Here is a 17046-nt window from a genome sequence, read left to right as displayed (position 1 = left end):
TTGTACGGAATAATATCAGCTAATTAACATTATGCGAAAATGAGTTTTGAAAAGACTGATTATTTACTATGAAGCATAGACCTTACAAATACAAACTACACCAAAAGATGGCGCTAATGTCTGATACAATTCGAACGTGGTAAGGAAGTAGAAAAAACAATCTACTTTCTATGAATTGTCGAATTGTCTCAGGTTATACGGAAAGTTCGTTCACGAAAAACAAGCATGTTTCTAATTTGAATATAGTCTAATTTTATCTAATTTGGTCATTATGTTTCCGCCTAGGTGGTCGAGTGTCTAGTGTTCTACTCCAATTTCGACTTCGATTCTGGTTTCCGAGCCGCACACCAGGAAATTGGTGTTACTTTCATTGTGTGCTTGTCGTTTCTTCTATTCATAATTCATCGTCGCGACTGAACTAACCTTAAAAATTGTGACGTTTTATGTTAATGGACATTTTCACTACGATATGAAATACGTTTTAAATACAGTCATTTTAATGATAAACATGTAGAGATTAGATGTGCAAAATATAATAACCCATGGCTCGACAGGGCCTGGGCCTATCTCCCGGCTGCCAGTCTCCCTTCACAATCGTACCTAGAGGTGTGTGGGGTTCTTCAACCGGTAATGGGGTGGCGTGGGGTTAGCACGTCGAACCTCCAGCCGTTGTAGGAGATTTCCGAGACCGGGTTACGTTACTCACTCGTAGCTCCCCAATTTCCTCACGATGGTGGGTTGTCACCGGCCCTATACACAGGCCGAGAACCCAGGTGGACTCGAACTCATGCCGTCCCGCAGTCGGAGCCCAAAGCACGGCGACTTAGACCGCACGGCCACGGAGGAGGACATGTGCAAAATATATGCACAATATTTGTTTTGGTTCTTGAGAAATAAGCCTTTAAACATTAACGTAGTCTTATTAGCCTGACGTTACTGGTTATGAAGGCGTGTAGTGCTTTCTGTTCGCTCCGTAGACTTAGCATGGGCCGTGAACACGACAGAAAGAATAAAAAATACTAAAACACAAGTACAGTAGAGAGTCGATTATCCGAAGTAATTGGGGGACATGGGTGTTCGGAAAACTGGTTTGTTCGGATAATCGAACTGTACATGTTTATTTGCCAAAAAGAAGTACTGTACAGTAAATTTATTCATAAAAACAGGCATCTCTTTAAGTATTACAAAGTAACGTACAAAGGCAACTTTAGTAGGAATATATAGTATGTGGTACAGTTTATTAAACAAAAATATGTACATATTACATACGCATTTTGCATGAACAATACACACAGTACACAAAATTAACGTTTAAAAAAATCCTTTATTTTGGTCAGCAGCGCCTTATGAAGGCCCCATTAGAAGCAATGTTCCGCCAGCGGTGGCTCAGTGCGGCGACTACTGTGGGAAACTTGGTTTGGGAGTGAGGGGGATGATGGACGGTAGGGTGGGAGAGTAACAGGTGCGAGCGAGTACACAGTTCGGTTAAGCGGTCGTTCGGTTGACCGACGTTCGGATAATCGACGCTCTACTGTATCTTATAATTCAGTCACTCGGTAGAGGGTTTTCCAAACTGACAAAGCAATAATGGCAGGAGAGAATAGGTAACACTGTTAATGTACAGATTCTGACCGGCTAGAAATAATTGTTGCAAGAGTAATAGTACACGTCAAATTTCCTAAATATAAGAGGCGGTGGTGGTAAAAAGTACGCAAAAATTTAAGTTGATAAGAATCGATAATGCCTATATGTCAAAGCAAAAATCTGTTAGTTTCTGAACAAGGGTTTGAAGTATTGGTAATAAATCGTGAAATAAAGTAGGAAACGGTGGAGAAAATACTTCTTGTTCAACTTTTGTCTGTGAGTCACTGGGAATAGACGAGACTCGACAAATCTTAGAACTGAATTGAAACAAAAACACTATACGAGAGTCCTAAAAATATGACATTTTTTGGCACTGTGTCTGCAGAAACATTAAGCCCATTCAACTTAAGTACAAAGCTGGATCATTTTAATAGCTTTTACAAAGCTCAATGTTACGTCATTTTGTGATGTAGTACTTCGGATCGAACACGCAATTTTCGAACGCACGAATAGAATTCCTAAGTACGTTTACGGGGTTCATTCATAACCTTTGTGAATGGTAGCGAGGTGCATAACACGCGAGCCGAGTTCTAGGAAGTGAAGATACCTTCATTGAGTCAATTATTAAACGTCGTATGAACACGTTCCAAGAATTATTAGTAAGGCAGACTGACGCCTCGTTTCCACGATAAATGGCATCGTTAATGGTGAAATTGTGACTATTGTGCAGTAGCTAGCCTATATCCGTAGACATTTTTAGGGGTTTAGAGCTTCTCTGCGGAGTCATTCTTCAGATCCATAAGAGTTGCAGAAAATCTTGAGAAGACGTCTTGTTTTTTGTGCAAAGTAATAAAGGGTGATATTTGTGATTTCGCAATGGTAACAGCAAATAATCCTGCCCGCTAGTTCTATGGAATGCAAAACTTATCGAGTCTGCACCCCTCAATGTTGTCCCAAGTTCGATTCTGCCCCCTCAAAATTAGGCCCAGAATTACGCCCATGTGGGGAATCATACTATACGTTCCAATGAGTGAATTGATTCATAGATTGTTCAGCAAGAGTATCTACAATCTAGGAATGTGCGTCATATACAGTGTTACCTCGTTGACAGTAAGCCTTATTTGAAGTTTCAACGCGAGTTTTCTAATGATTCAGACAGATAACGTAAAAAAAAACCTCCCAAACGACTTTGTATTCCATCATATTCTATGTAAGAATTAGCATCTAGAAAGTTACTTGCTCCGGTTCTTGTATTCACCACCTGGCCACACAAAACACAATTTAAATCTAAGAAGTAGTCATCTGAATTGTGGGAGCAAGAATGTATGTCTAACTTCCATAATAGTAGTCAAAAGTACTTCCAGAGTTTCATCTACAAAATCTTCCTCTTCTTTTTATTTTACCCACACTGCACTTGTACTAAATCTTGTTATAATGGTATATTGAATGAAAATATTTGGCTATAGTCCAACTGGATCGAAAGATAAATCAGACAAATTAGGCAAATCCGCCATTTTGAAAAATTCAATTAAAAAAATGTCGCACGAAAATCAAATTATTTACCCAAGTTTTTCTGTAACTTCAATACGAATCCGCAGAGAAATTCTCTACACCTAAAGATTTCTACGGAAATATAGAGTGGATCCACTAGTCATATCCAAGCTGCATACATCCGCTTTGAATGCACCACAGACACCTAACGCCAGACCGGAAGCTCGTATCATCTCGCATTGGTGAAACGAGACCACAAGCCTCTTCTGTACTAGAGCCGTGGTGTAAAGGAGTAATCAAATAATTGGAATACCTGGTGGAGTGGTAAGAACTGTCTTGGTTCGCTCGACGCGTGTGGCCTTTTCGTACGTTTCGGCGATACATTTTAAGGACAAAAATATTGCTATTCTTGCCTATGCAATACTTTTTTTTTTCTCAAATACTTCTTTCCTAACATATCTCATAATTGCACGGTACACAGTTATATCTCGTATCAGTGGCTTGTCCGTTACTTAATTCAAGGTTTCATTTGATGAGATTATAACAGCCGATTTGGCCCAGCTTTCTGAAGAGTAACATGATAGATAAGCTAGAAAATAGTAGCCCCGTTTTTTGTTTTCCTTCTTTACGAATTTCCTCAGCACACCTTTTATCCAGTCTCAATTATTCCATTAATATAATCAATTAATCGATATGCTGGCACGAAGCATGGATTTTTTTTTTTTTTTAGGTAAGCTCTTGCTGGGCTTCAAAGTTGTTTTTCTTTTAATGACAACATTAGATTAGTTTTATTTCATCCATGAATCACATTTGCATTTTCATGCTGCAATATTGGACAGTCAAACATTACAATATACAGTACTAATTCAATGAAATGATACCTTAGCCTATTACAGTTATATGCTTGGAGGTGTGTGCTCGTTACTCGTATTAGTTATACTGTCTATACATAAAAGTAACTGCAGTAAGACATGTTAAAGTTACGATATAAAAATAATATTCTTTAATTGATTAAAACATGAAATATTGAGAGATAAGACTAATAACATTATAAAATGATACTAAAATTGCACTCATGTGAAATAACAGGTACAACATGTGAGATTGGATCCAGCACTCTTGTGGATGAATCCATGAACCCACAAGTGAGTTGATGGATTTGATGTTCAAAAATTCACTCACTGAGTAAAAGCAATAATATAATAGATGATTTCTTAATTCTTTTTTTTAATTTGGCTACTGGTTCAATAGTTTTTATATGATCTGGTAACTGGCTGTACGTATAGGTGGATGCCTGTGGAGTTTGAACCTTTTTCAAATAGTGATGTGTTATGCATTGGAACTGCAAGATTGGAGTTCTTTCTCGTGTTGTAATGATGTACTTCCTTGTTGAATTTGAAGAATTTGTCAGATCCATTTTTACATGCCATAATAAATGAAGTACATATATAGAGGCAGGGTAGTGGTAGAAAGCCAAGTTCCCTGAAGATTTCCCTACATGGTTCATTCCAATCATAATTCTTAATACTTTTTCTCTGAAGATTAAATATTTTCGTGCTGTTTGCTGCATTCCACGGAATATAATGCCATATGTTAGTTGCGATTGGAACAGACTAAACTATACGATTTTTATCGTGCTCTTTTCTGTTATATCTTTCATGATTCTTTTCTTATGCCATATACGATTTTGCTTAATTTTCCTGCTAGATAGTTAATATGGGTGTCCCAATTGAGATTTTCTTGTATCCCTATGCCCATAAATTTTGTGAAACTTTCAAATTTAATGTTTTCATTTTCTATGTTTATAGTTGATATGTTGTTGCTTTCATTTCTTGGGTGGTGGAATTTTATTGCTACTGTTTTGTTTATATTTATTGTTAAGTTTTTTGCTGCTGAACCACATTACACTTGCGCAATATTAGGTATTCCTGTCGCTGAAATGCAAACGATTCACTTTATTTGAAAAAAAGACGAAATTATTAATGTCTACAGGGAACTTCGTGTTCGAGTTAAAATCCTTCGGTTTGCTGTTCGACAAACACATTTTAAGAAAAAAACATCCTCCCCGTTGGACAAACTTCACAATACTGGGCCCCCTTTATATATATTTGACAGTTACCAAATACAGGCATTGGTACAGTGGGATCCACGAGTATTACCGTGCAAATTGTCCATCGCCATGTTCGTGCACTTTATTTGATCCAATAAGACCTTCAAGAATTAAAAGAAAACTGAAGGTAAGGTGTTGATAACTTCTGCACCAGCATACATATAATTCCATCGCTTAAAAACACACAGGATGTAAGAGAAAAATTAATGATAATAGTCATGGACAATTTGCACGGTAATACTCATGGATTCCACTGTACAAGTTCAACGTTTGTCCTCCCCTTGCACACTTTTCGCCTTGTTTTTGAAGACGCGTGCTTGCTAATTTCATCCGCTGTTGTTCTGCATATCATTATCGATAAATCGACCAGTCTGTTCTACTTGCCTGCGAGGTAAGTTGTTTAGCCAGCTGCCGGAAGTTTTCAGATTCCGTGTTCCTTAATGCCGGAAGAAACTTCTCATTGGTTACGGTGAACTCGCCTGCCACTACGTTCACTCCTGCAAGAAGGAAGAGAGAGAACTTTCATTAGCGACGTGAAGAAAATGGTACCAAGATATAAGACATAGGAACTTGTTTTCAATCATGCGAATCAGCTTGTAAAGGAAGGGAGTTAATTTATTCTTAAGTGGTTTTGTGATGAAGGAAATTACTAAATATTGTTCGTGAGCTTTTATGTTCAATACTACATTCGTAAACAGGGGCATTCTTGTTAAACCTTTTACGATAAATGGGAGAAAACAAAATGCTTTTTCACGTACTTGAGGTGTCTGGAACTAGATTTGTGAAGTACATTCCACAAATATTCCAAGGTAAATTGTCCATCACAATGTTCATTCATTTTGATACGCAATGGAAGGTTTAATAATTGAAACAAAACTCCAATAAAGCAGGTGATACTGTTGCACCAGCATTGGTAAAGTGTGGTGCGTAAGTATTACCCAGCAAATTGTCCATCACCATGTTTATTATTTTTTATTTACGCGATGAGAGATTCAACAGTTGAAACAAAACGCCAAACGAGCTTCTGACAACTTCTGTACCAACTTATATAAGAATACAATCGTTAGAAAGAAGTAAGAATCACGAAAAAACTTAACGAAAGTAGCCATGGACAATTTACCGAGCAATACGTCAAAGAAGCAAACTTCACAATACTTGGGCCCCAGTACAGCGTGCAAACGCACAAAATAGATTGTGCGTGTGTGTATGTGTGTGAATGCCAAAAAACTAAAGCAAACGCAAGATAGAAACTATAAGGAAAGAAGGAAGTCACCAATTAAAATGCATTTCCAAGCAGCTTAAAATTACAACGGGAATTAATCTTCCTAAATTTGTACATTATGTACACAAAAAAAAAGGAGACAGACGGTGAAGTTTCCAGCTTTAATATCCAGCATCGCGCTGAAACATAATAACGAGCAAAATCAAGACCCATTCGAAGACAGAAAGTTTCTCTGATGCTTCAACTTTTAATATTTAGGGACTGGTGCTACTGTTGGGACTTTAATATTCCGGGTTTTCAACGCTTAATTTCATTTCCACCTCTCCTCCCCCCCCCCCCCCACCTCCGTTCCCTACGCTTTTTAATCGCACTTCCAACTTTTCGGCCTTGAACTGGGTCCTTAGTTGGTGCTCGGAAGAGTAATATTATACCCGAAACGAGCCAAACGGGAATAAGCAACGTTTCTGGTAACTGCATCTTCTTTCTCGGCCACACTGGGGAACCTCGTCCCGCTTGATATTTTTGTTATTTCATTACCTCGGCTTCAAAACCCAACAATGCTGAAATTAGTGGTTTCGTATTGCAGATTCGTTCTCTCGCGCTCGCAATGAAATTTTATTAATTCGTTTTTTTTATAGTGTCATATCTACGTGGTGTCAAAAAGATAACGAATAAAAAAAAAGAACTCGTTTCAGCAAGCTCCGAATTTGAAACAACGACATAACCTGGATGCTAGATGCCTGACTCGGCTGTTCCGCAACGATGGATGAAGCCATTTTGTACGGCAAAAAAGAACAAATACGTACGTAGATGCAACACCTAAATAAAATGTCGTTAAAATTAAAACACATTCCACTCATTGAATTTGTTGTGAAAGTATTGAACTTTAAAACTGAAATATCTTGTCTGATATTAATCATGTTCAACACTGATGTGAAGGAGTCAAAGTTTTAACTAATCGGGACTGGATCTACAGTTCAAAGTGGGATCCTAAGGTGTCTCCACCAGAGATCAAACCCAGGGCCAGTGGCGTGCCCAGGATTTTCAAAAGGGAGAGGTTATGTACACTTTTTCTGGTGGTCAGCCTTCATTTTGACATTTTTATACCTTTGACGTTCTTTTTTTAAGAATACTGGGCGAAAGAGGGGTTTTAACCCCCACCAACCCCCACTTGGGCACGCCACTGGCCAGGACCCCTTTATTACAGGGCGCCACAGCGTTAATATTTCGTCATCGGAAAGGCCATGACGTTATGACGTGTTTATTATTTAACTTTATCTGCCTTATGTCCGCTATGGACAAACTTCCAGTTGCTGTGTTCATCATATATTGATTGTCGCAGTATATCTGAACATCCATGACATCAGAACAATAAACAATGAATGCAGGAAAGTCTTGTAACTTTCAGCATTCTCTCAAAACCACACAGCCATTTAATACACATAATTTATTGACACAGACCTAAATTATGCGACAATTGTATGATCACCATTTTACGAGGAAGAAAAACAAAAACTGCATGGATTAGCAAAACATCACGCTGATTAGAAGGCGGTTATCGATGAGCGATAATCGCCCGTAGGAAAATGTATCGTTTTATTGACTCACCTGTTATATACCCACCCTGCCTCGGTCTTATTTGCTTTAAAAATGGATGGAACAGCGTTAGAACTGGCCAGTCTTTAACCAGTGCCCCACTTGTTGAGTATTAAAGAGGGCGCTGCTAACGCGGAAACAGTTTCTACGAGAAAAACAGGAAGGCGATAAGAGGGGCCGTTCTAATGCACTTTTACGACATTGCTCCTGCCCTTCATGCATCCACAAGCACAGGCTGCGGCTATCTGAGGCTATTTGGAGCACTGGGAACACACATGAGGGACGGAAGTTGCTTCTGTCGTCTCCAACCTCACGCAACGCCATCTGCTATTCACGCAGTGTTGCTAAACCAGAAATATTCAACTGTGCCAATTCCGCTACTGTAGTCAACATTGATTTGTATGTAGTGGCGTGGTCAGGATTCGGAATCAAAGTGATATGTCCCCAATTAGCTTAAGATGCATACATTTTCTATCCCCTTTTGGCTATCACGACGATGAGGATGAATTATGATTAGATGAAACTGAAGGGACTCGAAACTCACGACCCATGCCCAGATCAGTATTCGAACCCAGAATCTTAGGTGATGCAATAATGGTGAGTTGACCCTTCAAGGCCGGTTTTTCCTGGTTAAGGAAGTGTCAGTTAGCTGATCCTAACATAGCACTGCACAACAGCGGGTTGGCAACACTGAAGCACGGAAATGGGGAAAACGATCAGCACGCCATCTCTGGTCATTATTTGCTATTCCGCGGAAAATTAAGCGCCACACATTGAACTGTTTGCGCGAGTGCGTATAAAATCAACTTTATGAGAACCTGTCTCATCTCCTCGAAAACATTCCTGCCTTAGCACATGATGGTAATTATTTTCTTAACTAAGTTACAAGGAAAGAGTATCTTTGTCGGATTTTCGAACGCAAGCTGCTATACTTAGACGAATTCTTGTGTCGTTGGCAACACTGCATTCGAGCCACATACCATGGGCGTCCGGAACACTCCACCAACAATGTACAAGGCGTATTCTCGCTCGACCAGCAATGCAATACCAGGCCTTAATGCCCGCGTGACGTCGTTGTGTCAAAGAGTTTGTGGATTCCACGCAAGACACGCGTTGTTTGGCCAGACCATGAAGGGACACGCTTATAAGAAGCGTGCAAGCAATAAAAAAATATAATTTTAAGGGAAAGAAACGCCACGAGAACACTTTTTTTCCATTCACTTAACGCACGAAATTAGAATTCAAGTCTCGAAATTATTTTATGGCCTTAACCATCCATGGTAGTGGAAAGAGTACATATTTTTATGACGCCATTTTTTTCATACCTCGCTTATCATGCGTGACGTGATGGTAACTTCTATTTTTACAAAGACACGAACAGCAGTTCTACTGTAATAGTTATACACACACACAAACACACTTGAAACGCACTTATATTCTAATTAGATTTGGATTTACTGTACACGTCTCCAAAAAGAAAGAGTAGAATTCGTAAAGGTGTTTTCAAGGATTAGTTTTCGAATCACAAATTTCGAAGTTTTTAACAATGAAAAGTATACTACGGTTGCACTTTAATTAAACATCTTACTACCCATAGGCGTGCGCACGGGAGGGGGGGGCAAGGGGGGCAATCCCCCCCTAATCATGGACGTCCGCAGATTTTTTCCCCGGAGCGACAAGCAAGGTATTTTTCCATGCGGTATATTATCCCGATAATAGTGTGGACCCAAAAACACCACTTGAATTTGAAATTATCGCATTAATGTAAATTACTATGACTGAAATCAAATTATACGTGTGAAATATACACTTTTAGGTTGACATTCGATTTCTAATGGGGAAGTATCCTTGTCCATCCTTGTCCCCCTTCCAGAGGTTCATGTCCCATTATTATAGTTTCACCTAGAAATTTAGTGTACAGGAATCTTATCGCCGTTAATAAAATATATTATACTCTTAAAGAAAATCAAGTATTTTCAAGCTGATTAAAGTTCAAAGCAACTACGGGGGAAGGGGGTTCAGTGGCGCAACCACAGGGGGGCAATGGGCATTGCTCCTCCCCAACTTTGGACGGAAATCAATTCTAGGGTGGCAAGAGGGGCAAACATTGGGGTTAAAGAAAGCAAAACTAGCAGAATCTAAGAGTAGCAGGACAAAAGGAATCTCAAGATGGAATTAGTTCTCACGTATTTCTTGCATTATTTCTTCCAGACTGCCAAGAGCACCTGCAGGGAGACACAAATAGGCAACTGCCACCCTGGATATCAAATTTTATACAAATAAAAATAAATTTCGTAAAATGTTCTTGCTCGATTCGCTCGCAATATCTGCCTTTCTTACGGTCTTGTCAAGTTCAAAGCCGTAGCTTTGGGCCCTGGGCGCCGAACGGTCTAAATGATAGAAAAGTGTAAAAGAGAATGCGCTCCCATGAATTTTTTTGTGCCATATTAAATCAATATTATTTTCAGTTTGCCAAAATTTGGATCTGAAAATTTTCTTGCTCGCTTCGTTCGCTATTTTATTATTTTCTCTAATGCATTGGAAATTATCATAGAGAGAAGTTATAACTACTAAGTACTTGAGACTCTTGCTGCAAAAGAGTCTTGTCTTGTCTTAAATGCATGAACACAATTGTTTGGAGGAAAAGGAGCGCGGCACATTTCAGAGACAATTTAATTATTCGTTATAGTGTCTCTATGTTGCTGCATTCCTATATATATTATACAGGGTGTCATTTTAATGGCGCCCACGGACCACAGATTCGTGTAGAGGACATCAAAATAAACAACTTTTCTCAGTAACATTTTTCTCGTTGGTGCGTCAATTCGACGCTACAGCCGTTCAAAAAAGACCGTTTTGCCGCCTGGATGCTGGCAAACCAACCCAACATTTGATCGTATCTGTGACGTCATTTCCTGCGGCGAAACAGCGCACGGCAATGTTACAAGGAACACACAAATTTTGTGAAAAATGACAAACTACCAATCACATTATTAGCTGTAAAACGAAGCGAGAAACGCGCCTAGTAAACTGAACACCATAGCCTACCACCCAGAAGATCAGCAATCATCTCAGGGGAAGGGGAAAGTGAACCAACGATATGAGAAATGGTAAAAAACGTATTCAAAATGAAGTGTCATTATCGGATTTTGTCTCAGCCTACATGTCAAATATCAACAACAATAAATGTTATTGTACTTACAACTTACATGTGGCTGTTTACGCCCAGCTACATGTCAATTATATTTGCAAATCTCGTTGCAAGGTTGATATCTACAGGTTTGTGTCCAGATGCCTTGTGGTACTTTTGTGCTTATAACGGAAGTATCTTAGGTTCACGTTACATCGGCTAAAACACGTACAACCACAGCAACAATCTAATGATTTATCAGTAGCGAATATACTGCCCTGTTCAGAGTTGCAAACTATTACACGTGTATCCGGTGCGTAGATAAACACAGTCGTCGGAGAGTTTGTTTTACTACTATTTATATCCCTGTATTCTCAACCATTTTTGTCACTTGCCTCATAATGCCCTGAATATGTATTACATTATGTGTTGCTTACCTTTGGAATTTTGAGTTCTTTCATTTATATTTTGTCATCTGTTCAGTGTGTTACAGACAACTAGTATCAGAAGGACGAAGTGGATAGACTAAATTGTAGATGCCAACTTGGTAACTAGATTTGCAAATATTTGATATGTAAGTTAAGACAAAATTCGATATGACTATATAACGGTCAAATATTGATTGACAAGTAATTAATCTAATTGCCCGTTAGTATGAATTAATTGCAATTGGTAATATTAATATCCGTCGCGAATACAGGTGTCTAGCGAACTGTCTTAGCCAGCACTAGCTTGCTCAACCACCGTTTTTCGCCCGAATTCGGATTTACATGCATTCTTATGGGAATAACAAGAAAAATGCAACTTCTAAACCAATGGACCGAATTGGATGAGATTTTAACCAGCGGAAGAACACATCATCAAAGTACTGATTCCAAGATTTGAGCCTAATCAGAACAGAAAAACGGGAGTTATGATTTATTAAAGATTCATCACCGAATTGAAAGGGAGACGCTACCCTACCGAGTTGTTCCTGCTTTTCGTGACTGAATACAAAAGAGGAAGAGTTAGCCTAATCTCTGCGAGAGGGGCTGCTGCCAGGGGTTAAGGACCTGAGTGAGCATTGGCCAGGATAGGAGGACAACGGTCAAAGTACCAGAAACAATAAACAAGCACCTGATCATAGAGGGTACAGCGTCACTACGTTCAAATCTGGAATAAAAGGGATGATTTGGAACAGTTTTGCACAGTTTTGCCTACAAACGCCACCAGAGTGTGAGCTACGCGCGACCGAGCTGCGAGTTGCAAGCAGACTCGAGGTCTGGATTTGTTTTTCCTCGAGTGAGTGTTTCAGAGCCATGGAGTAGAGCAAAGTAGAACCAGGGGGTCGTCCTCCCCTTGCCGTCAACGCATCCGTGCACATACGTGTGGTTATGTGAGAATAACGCCAGACACGTCCACCCGTGTCAATCGTCCGAAACAACGTCCTAAGTAGTAAAAGTTAATAACATTTGATATCCATGTGAAACCGCGAATGGCTCATCGCGTATGTTCGTCTCACCGCCCAAGTCACGAATCTGTACTTACGAGTGACCGCGAAGAACTGACCTATTATTGCGCAAGTTGTCGTATGGAGTCGACAGTGAACGTGTACCGTCCGGGACGTCCCTGCGAAGTGCACGAGTGAAGCCAGGATCCGATGATGCCAGATGGAGATGCCGACTTATCCACTTTCGCCAACCAGGATAACCGCGAAGTGCAACACTGGAGCGTGGAGGCCTTCCAGAACTGTAGGACCACTTTCACCCAACCCAGGTCAGAGGGAATGCAGCGAAGGTAAGATCCAACCATGTGCGTGTGTGAGAAAGATGACGACTATCTACCGCGAATGTGCGTAAATCAAATCATTGCATAACTTAAATCAGTGCTATGGCATCCCTAGACATCGGTATTCCGGCGGAATAATCAATTTAAAGATGAGAGTTTATGTTAACAGCAAACAATAGTTCATTGAATATATTTATACCTTCAGAAAAGATAGAAAGGGTTCGCACAAGGAAAAATTATTCACTTTATACTTAAAATCCTAAACGATAAATTGTAAAAGGCAATGTAGCCAAGACATAGCAAGAGTATGGTCAAAGTAGTAATTAATCTAACCTTTGTATTTGTCATATTGTCGCAATATGCCATAGAATTAGAGAATGAATGTGAGATCGAGTGAAAGAGGGCAAGATGTAATGTCTATTTATCTGTGCTTTAATATATGTGTATATTCAGAAACACCGTAGTATTATGTAACGTCATTTCAGGTATTTAAAATCAAATCCTCCTAGGTTTATTCTCGGTAACTCCGACTGTTAGGCACTTATCCTGACCGTATTATATTTCATGTAGTGTTTAATTCGCCCAGCAGGTGAGGCGAGCGATTCTTCGTTGTTGCGTTGCTAAGCTCAGTTCAGTTGAGTTAATTGAGTTAATTAGTTATTTATTAAATTAGCAGCCCGTGACAACTACTTCCACTTGAAATCTATTTTCTTTCTACCATATTTTGTATCGTTTGTTTACTTCCTGTTAGGTTACAGAACGTGTTTTCTCGTTTTGTTTTACGGTACATAATGTGGCTGATTGCAGCTATGTCATTTTTCACAGAATATGTGCTTTCCTGGCAACCCTGGAACGCATTGCTTCACGACGGGATATGACGTCACAAATGCAATCAAATGTTGTGTGTGGTTGCCAGCATTCAGGCGGCAAAACGAGCTTTTTTGAACGACTGTAGCGCCGAAACGATGCGCCAACGAGAAAAATGTCACTGAGAAAAGATGTTTGTTTTGATGTCCTCTATACGTTTCCATGGTCCGTGGGCGCCATTAAAATGACACCCTGTATAATATTACATAACACACACACACACATATTATATATATATATATATATACACAGGGTGTCATTTTAATGGCGCCCACGGACCACGGAAACGTATAGAGGACATCAAAACAAACAACTTTTCTCAGTAACATTTTTCTCGTTGGTGCGTCATTTCGGCGCTACAGTCGTTCAAAAAAGACCGTTTTGCCGCCTGAATGCTGGCAACCACACACAACATTTGATTGCATTTGTGACGTCATATCCCGTCGTGAAGCGATGCGTTCCAGGGTTGCCAGGAACACACATACTCTGTGAAAAATGACATAGCTACAATCAGCCACATTATGTACCGTAACACAAAACGAGAAAACACGTTCTGTAACCTAACAGGAAGTAAACAAACGATACGAAAAATGGTAGAAAGAAAATATAATACAAGTTGAAGTGGTCATATCGAATTTTGTCTCAGCTTACATGTCAAATATTTGCAAATCAAGTTACCAAGTTGGCATCTACAATTTAGTCTATCCACTTCGTCCTTCTGATACTAATTGTCTGTGACACACTGAACAGATGACAAAACAGAAATGAAAGAACTCAAAATTCCAAACGTAAGCAACAGATAATATAATGTATATTCAGAGCATTATGAGGCAAGTGGCAAAAATGATTGAAAATACAGGGATATAAGTAGTAGCAATACTACAAGCTCTAAGACAACTATCTGTTTATCTATGCACCGGATACACATGTAATAGTTTGCATCTGTGAACAGGGCAGTATATTCGGTACTGATTCATCATTAAATTGTTACTGTGGTTGTACGTGTTTTAGTCGTAATGTAACAACGTGAACCTCGGATACTTCCGTTATCAGCACAAAAGTACCGCACGGCATCTGGACACAAACCTGTAGATATCAACCTTGCAACGAGATTTGCAAATATTTGACATGTAACTGGGCGTAAACAGCCACGTGTAAGCTGTAAGTCCAATAAAATTTATAGTTCTTGATATTTTAGATGTAGGCTGAGACAAAATCCGACATTGACATTTCATTTTGAATACGCTTTTTACCATTTCTCATATCGTTGGTTTCATTTCCCCTTCCCCTGAGATGACTGCTGATCTTCTGGCTGGTAGGCTATGATGTTCGGTCTGCTGGACGCGTTTCTCGCTTCGTTTTACAGCTAATAATGTGGTTGGTAGTTTGTCATTTTTCACAACATTTGTGTGTTCTTTGCAACCCTGACGCGCGCTGTTTCGCCGGAGGATATGACGTCACAGGTACGATCAAATGTTGTGTTGGGTTGCCAGCATCCAGGCGGCAAAACGGTCTTTTTTGAACGGCTGTAGCGTCGAATCGACGCACCAACGAGAAAAATGTTACTGGGAAAAGTTGTTTGTTTTGATGTCCTCTATACGAATCTGTGGTCCGTGGGCGCCATTAAAATGACACCCTGTATATATATATATACATACATACCAATCAATGCAATGAAACTAAAACAGTGAGATAAAATGAGGTTTTTATTTCCCGACTGAACTTCCATCAAGGCTTTTGCCCCCCTCCTAATCAGAGGGTCTGCGCACGCCTATGTTACTATAGTGGAACCACAAGGAAAGAAACCTGCGCAGACCCCATCGCGCTGGCGGGTGGGGGAAAAAGACAGGAGGAAGAAGCCTTCAGAGTCGCCAACGTCAGTGTTGCCAGACCTATTGATTTCTCGGTAGGATTCCATAATAAACTATTGCTATGGCACCTCCGACGGCCAGCTCAAAAACACGTTTCCTGCTCATCTTGACTTGAACATGGAGGGGAGATGTGGAGTGGAACTCCACTCAGCCCTTAAAAGAGCTGTTTGAACTGTGAAATTATGTCAAACGCTACTCAATTGTGCTAGGACATTATTTTATTACTTTTACTACATTACTATTTTTAGATGGCTGTATTTTATCCCACCCTAAACTCTATTTCTATTTTAGTTATTTTACGTCGCTTTTGTGCCTCTACGGGTAAGTACGACAATGTGGATGAATGAAAAACTGATGAAATGGATGAAGTGACACAAACACAGTGAAACGTCCTTGCCTTACGAGGTAGAAACACTGACTTCGTAGCGTGGGCAAATTATGTTATACATGTATGTGTTTGTGGGTGTGTGTGTGTATTTCTAGCAGATGGGGAGGATGGGTGGCACCCTAGCATAAGCGTTGCTATCTTGAATTATTGAGGAAGACATGCTGTCTAATTCACCAAATATATTTCACATACGTAATGCATTTTTTCATTATGGTGCAGGACCCGTGCCCACCCCTATCGATAGCTGCACACGAACACCATCAGAAGGCAAATTGATTTGTTATTGTTTGCATTCGAATTGAAAGATTGTGAAAAATCGCTGACAACGAAAGGCGGCACGTTAGCTTCATCTGTGAACACAACTTTCTACCATTTCCTGTCATAAAAATTCCTCGCGATAATAGAGGCATCCCAACCCCTTGTGTCGATGCTGAGAAAGGGCAAATGTGAGGGTGTTTTCCACACACCCTCTAACCGGAAAATGCGGAAGAGATGAAAGATGTTGGTCGGTTCCTTCGGGCGGTTTACTTTCTTTTGTTTGAAACATGTCCACTCCTGAAATGGAGATCTTCGGTATATTTTCGCCAAACACAGGATGCTGGGTTTAGCACCATTGTTACAAAAGTATCTGTGACGTTTACACCGTAAACAATGCGCGCCACTCCCCCTTGCCCCCCCTCAGTGCGCACAACTATGCCGCCCTTCCCCCCCCCCCCAAGAACGTCGTTCATCTTCTTCTATTAGATCATCGGATTTTGTAGCAGAACTTCTGGTTTCCAAGGAACAATCTCCCGAATTTTTCAAATCTGACCTGGCAACACTGCCCCGAACACCGATAACGGCAGGGAAGTTGCGCGAACGCTTTGGACGGAAGGTTTTTTTCCTTGTGGTCGAGCTATACCATGCGAGAGACCAGTGTTAGATCCCGGCGGGGGAGAACCGGGATTTTTCCACCTGTTCAAGCGTCTCCGGCGCCCACCCAGCGTCGTATAAAGTGAGTACCTGGAGGACACTCTGGTG

General features: G+C 40.1%; 1 protein-coding gene across 4 annotated transcripts in view; it reads right to left on the bottom strand.

Moving 5' to 3' along the window:
• The window catches only part of LOC145991161 (uncharacterized), a 275164-nt gene that overhangs the window by 32030 nt on the left and 226088 nt on the right, over positions 1 to 17046 (bottom strand). For all 4 annotated transcript variants that reach the window (XM_083126990.1, XM_083126989.1, XM_083126991.1 and 1 more), the window contains one exon: positions 5570 to 5682. In XM_083126990.1, coding sequence (XP_082983116.1) covers positions 5570 to 5682 — 113 coding nt within the window. The remainder of the gene's footprint in view (positions 1 to 5569; positions 5683 to 17046) is intronic.

Source organism: Lepisma saccharinum, chromosome 8 (genome assembly GCF_977018435.1).
Source record: "Lepisma saccharinum chromosome 8, izLepSacc3.1, whole genome shotgun sequence".
In the NCBI taxonomy this organism is placed as follows: domain Eukaryota; kingdom Metazoa; phylum Arthropoda; class Insecta; order Zygentoma; family Lepismatidae; genus Lepisma; species Lepisma saccharinum.
This window is presented reverse-complemented; position numbering and strand designations above follow the sequence as displayed.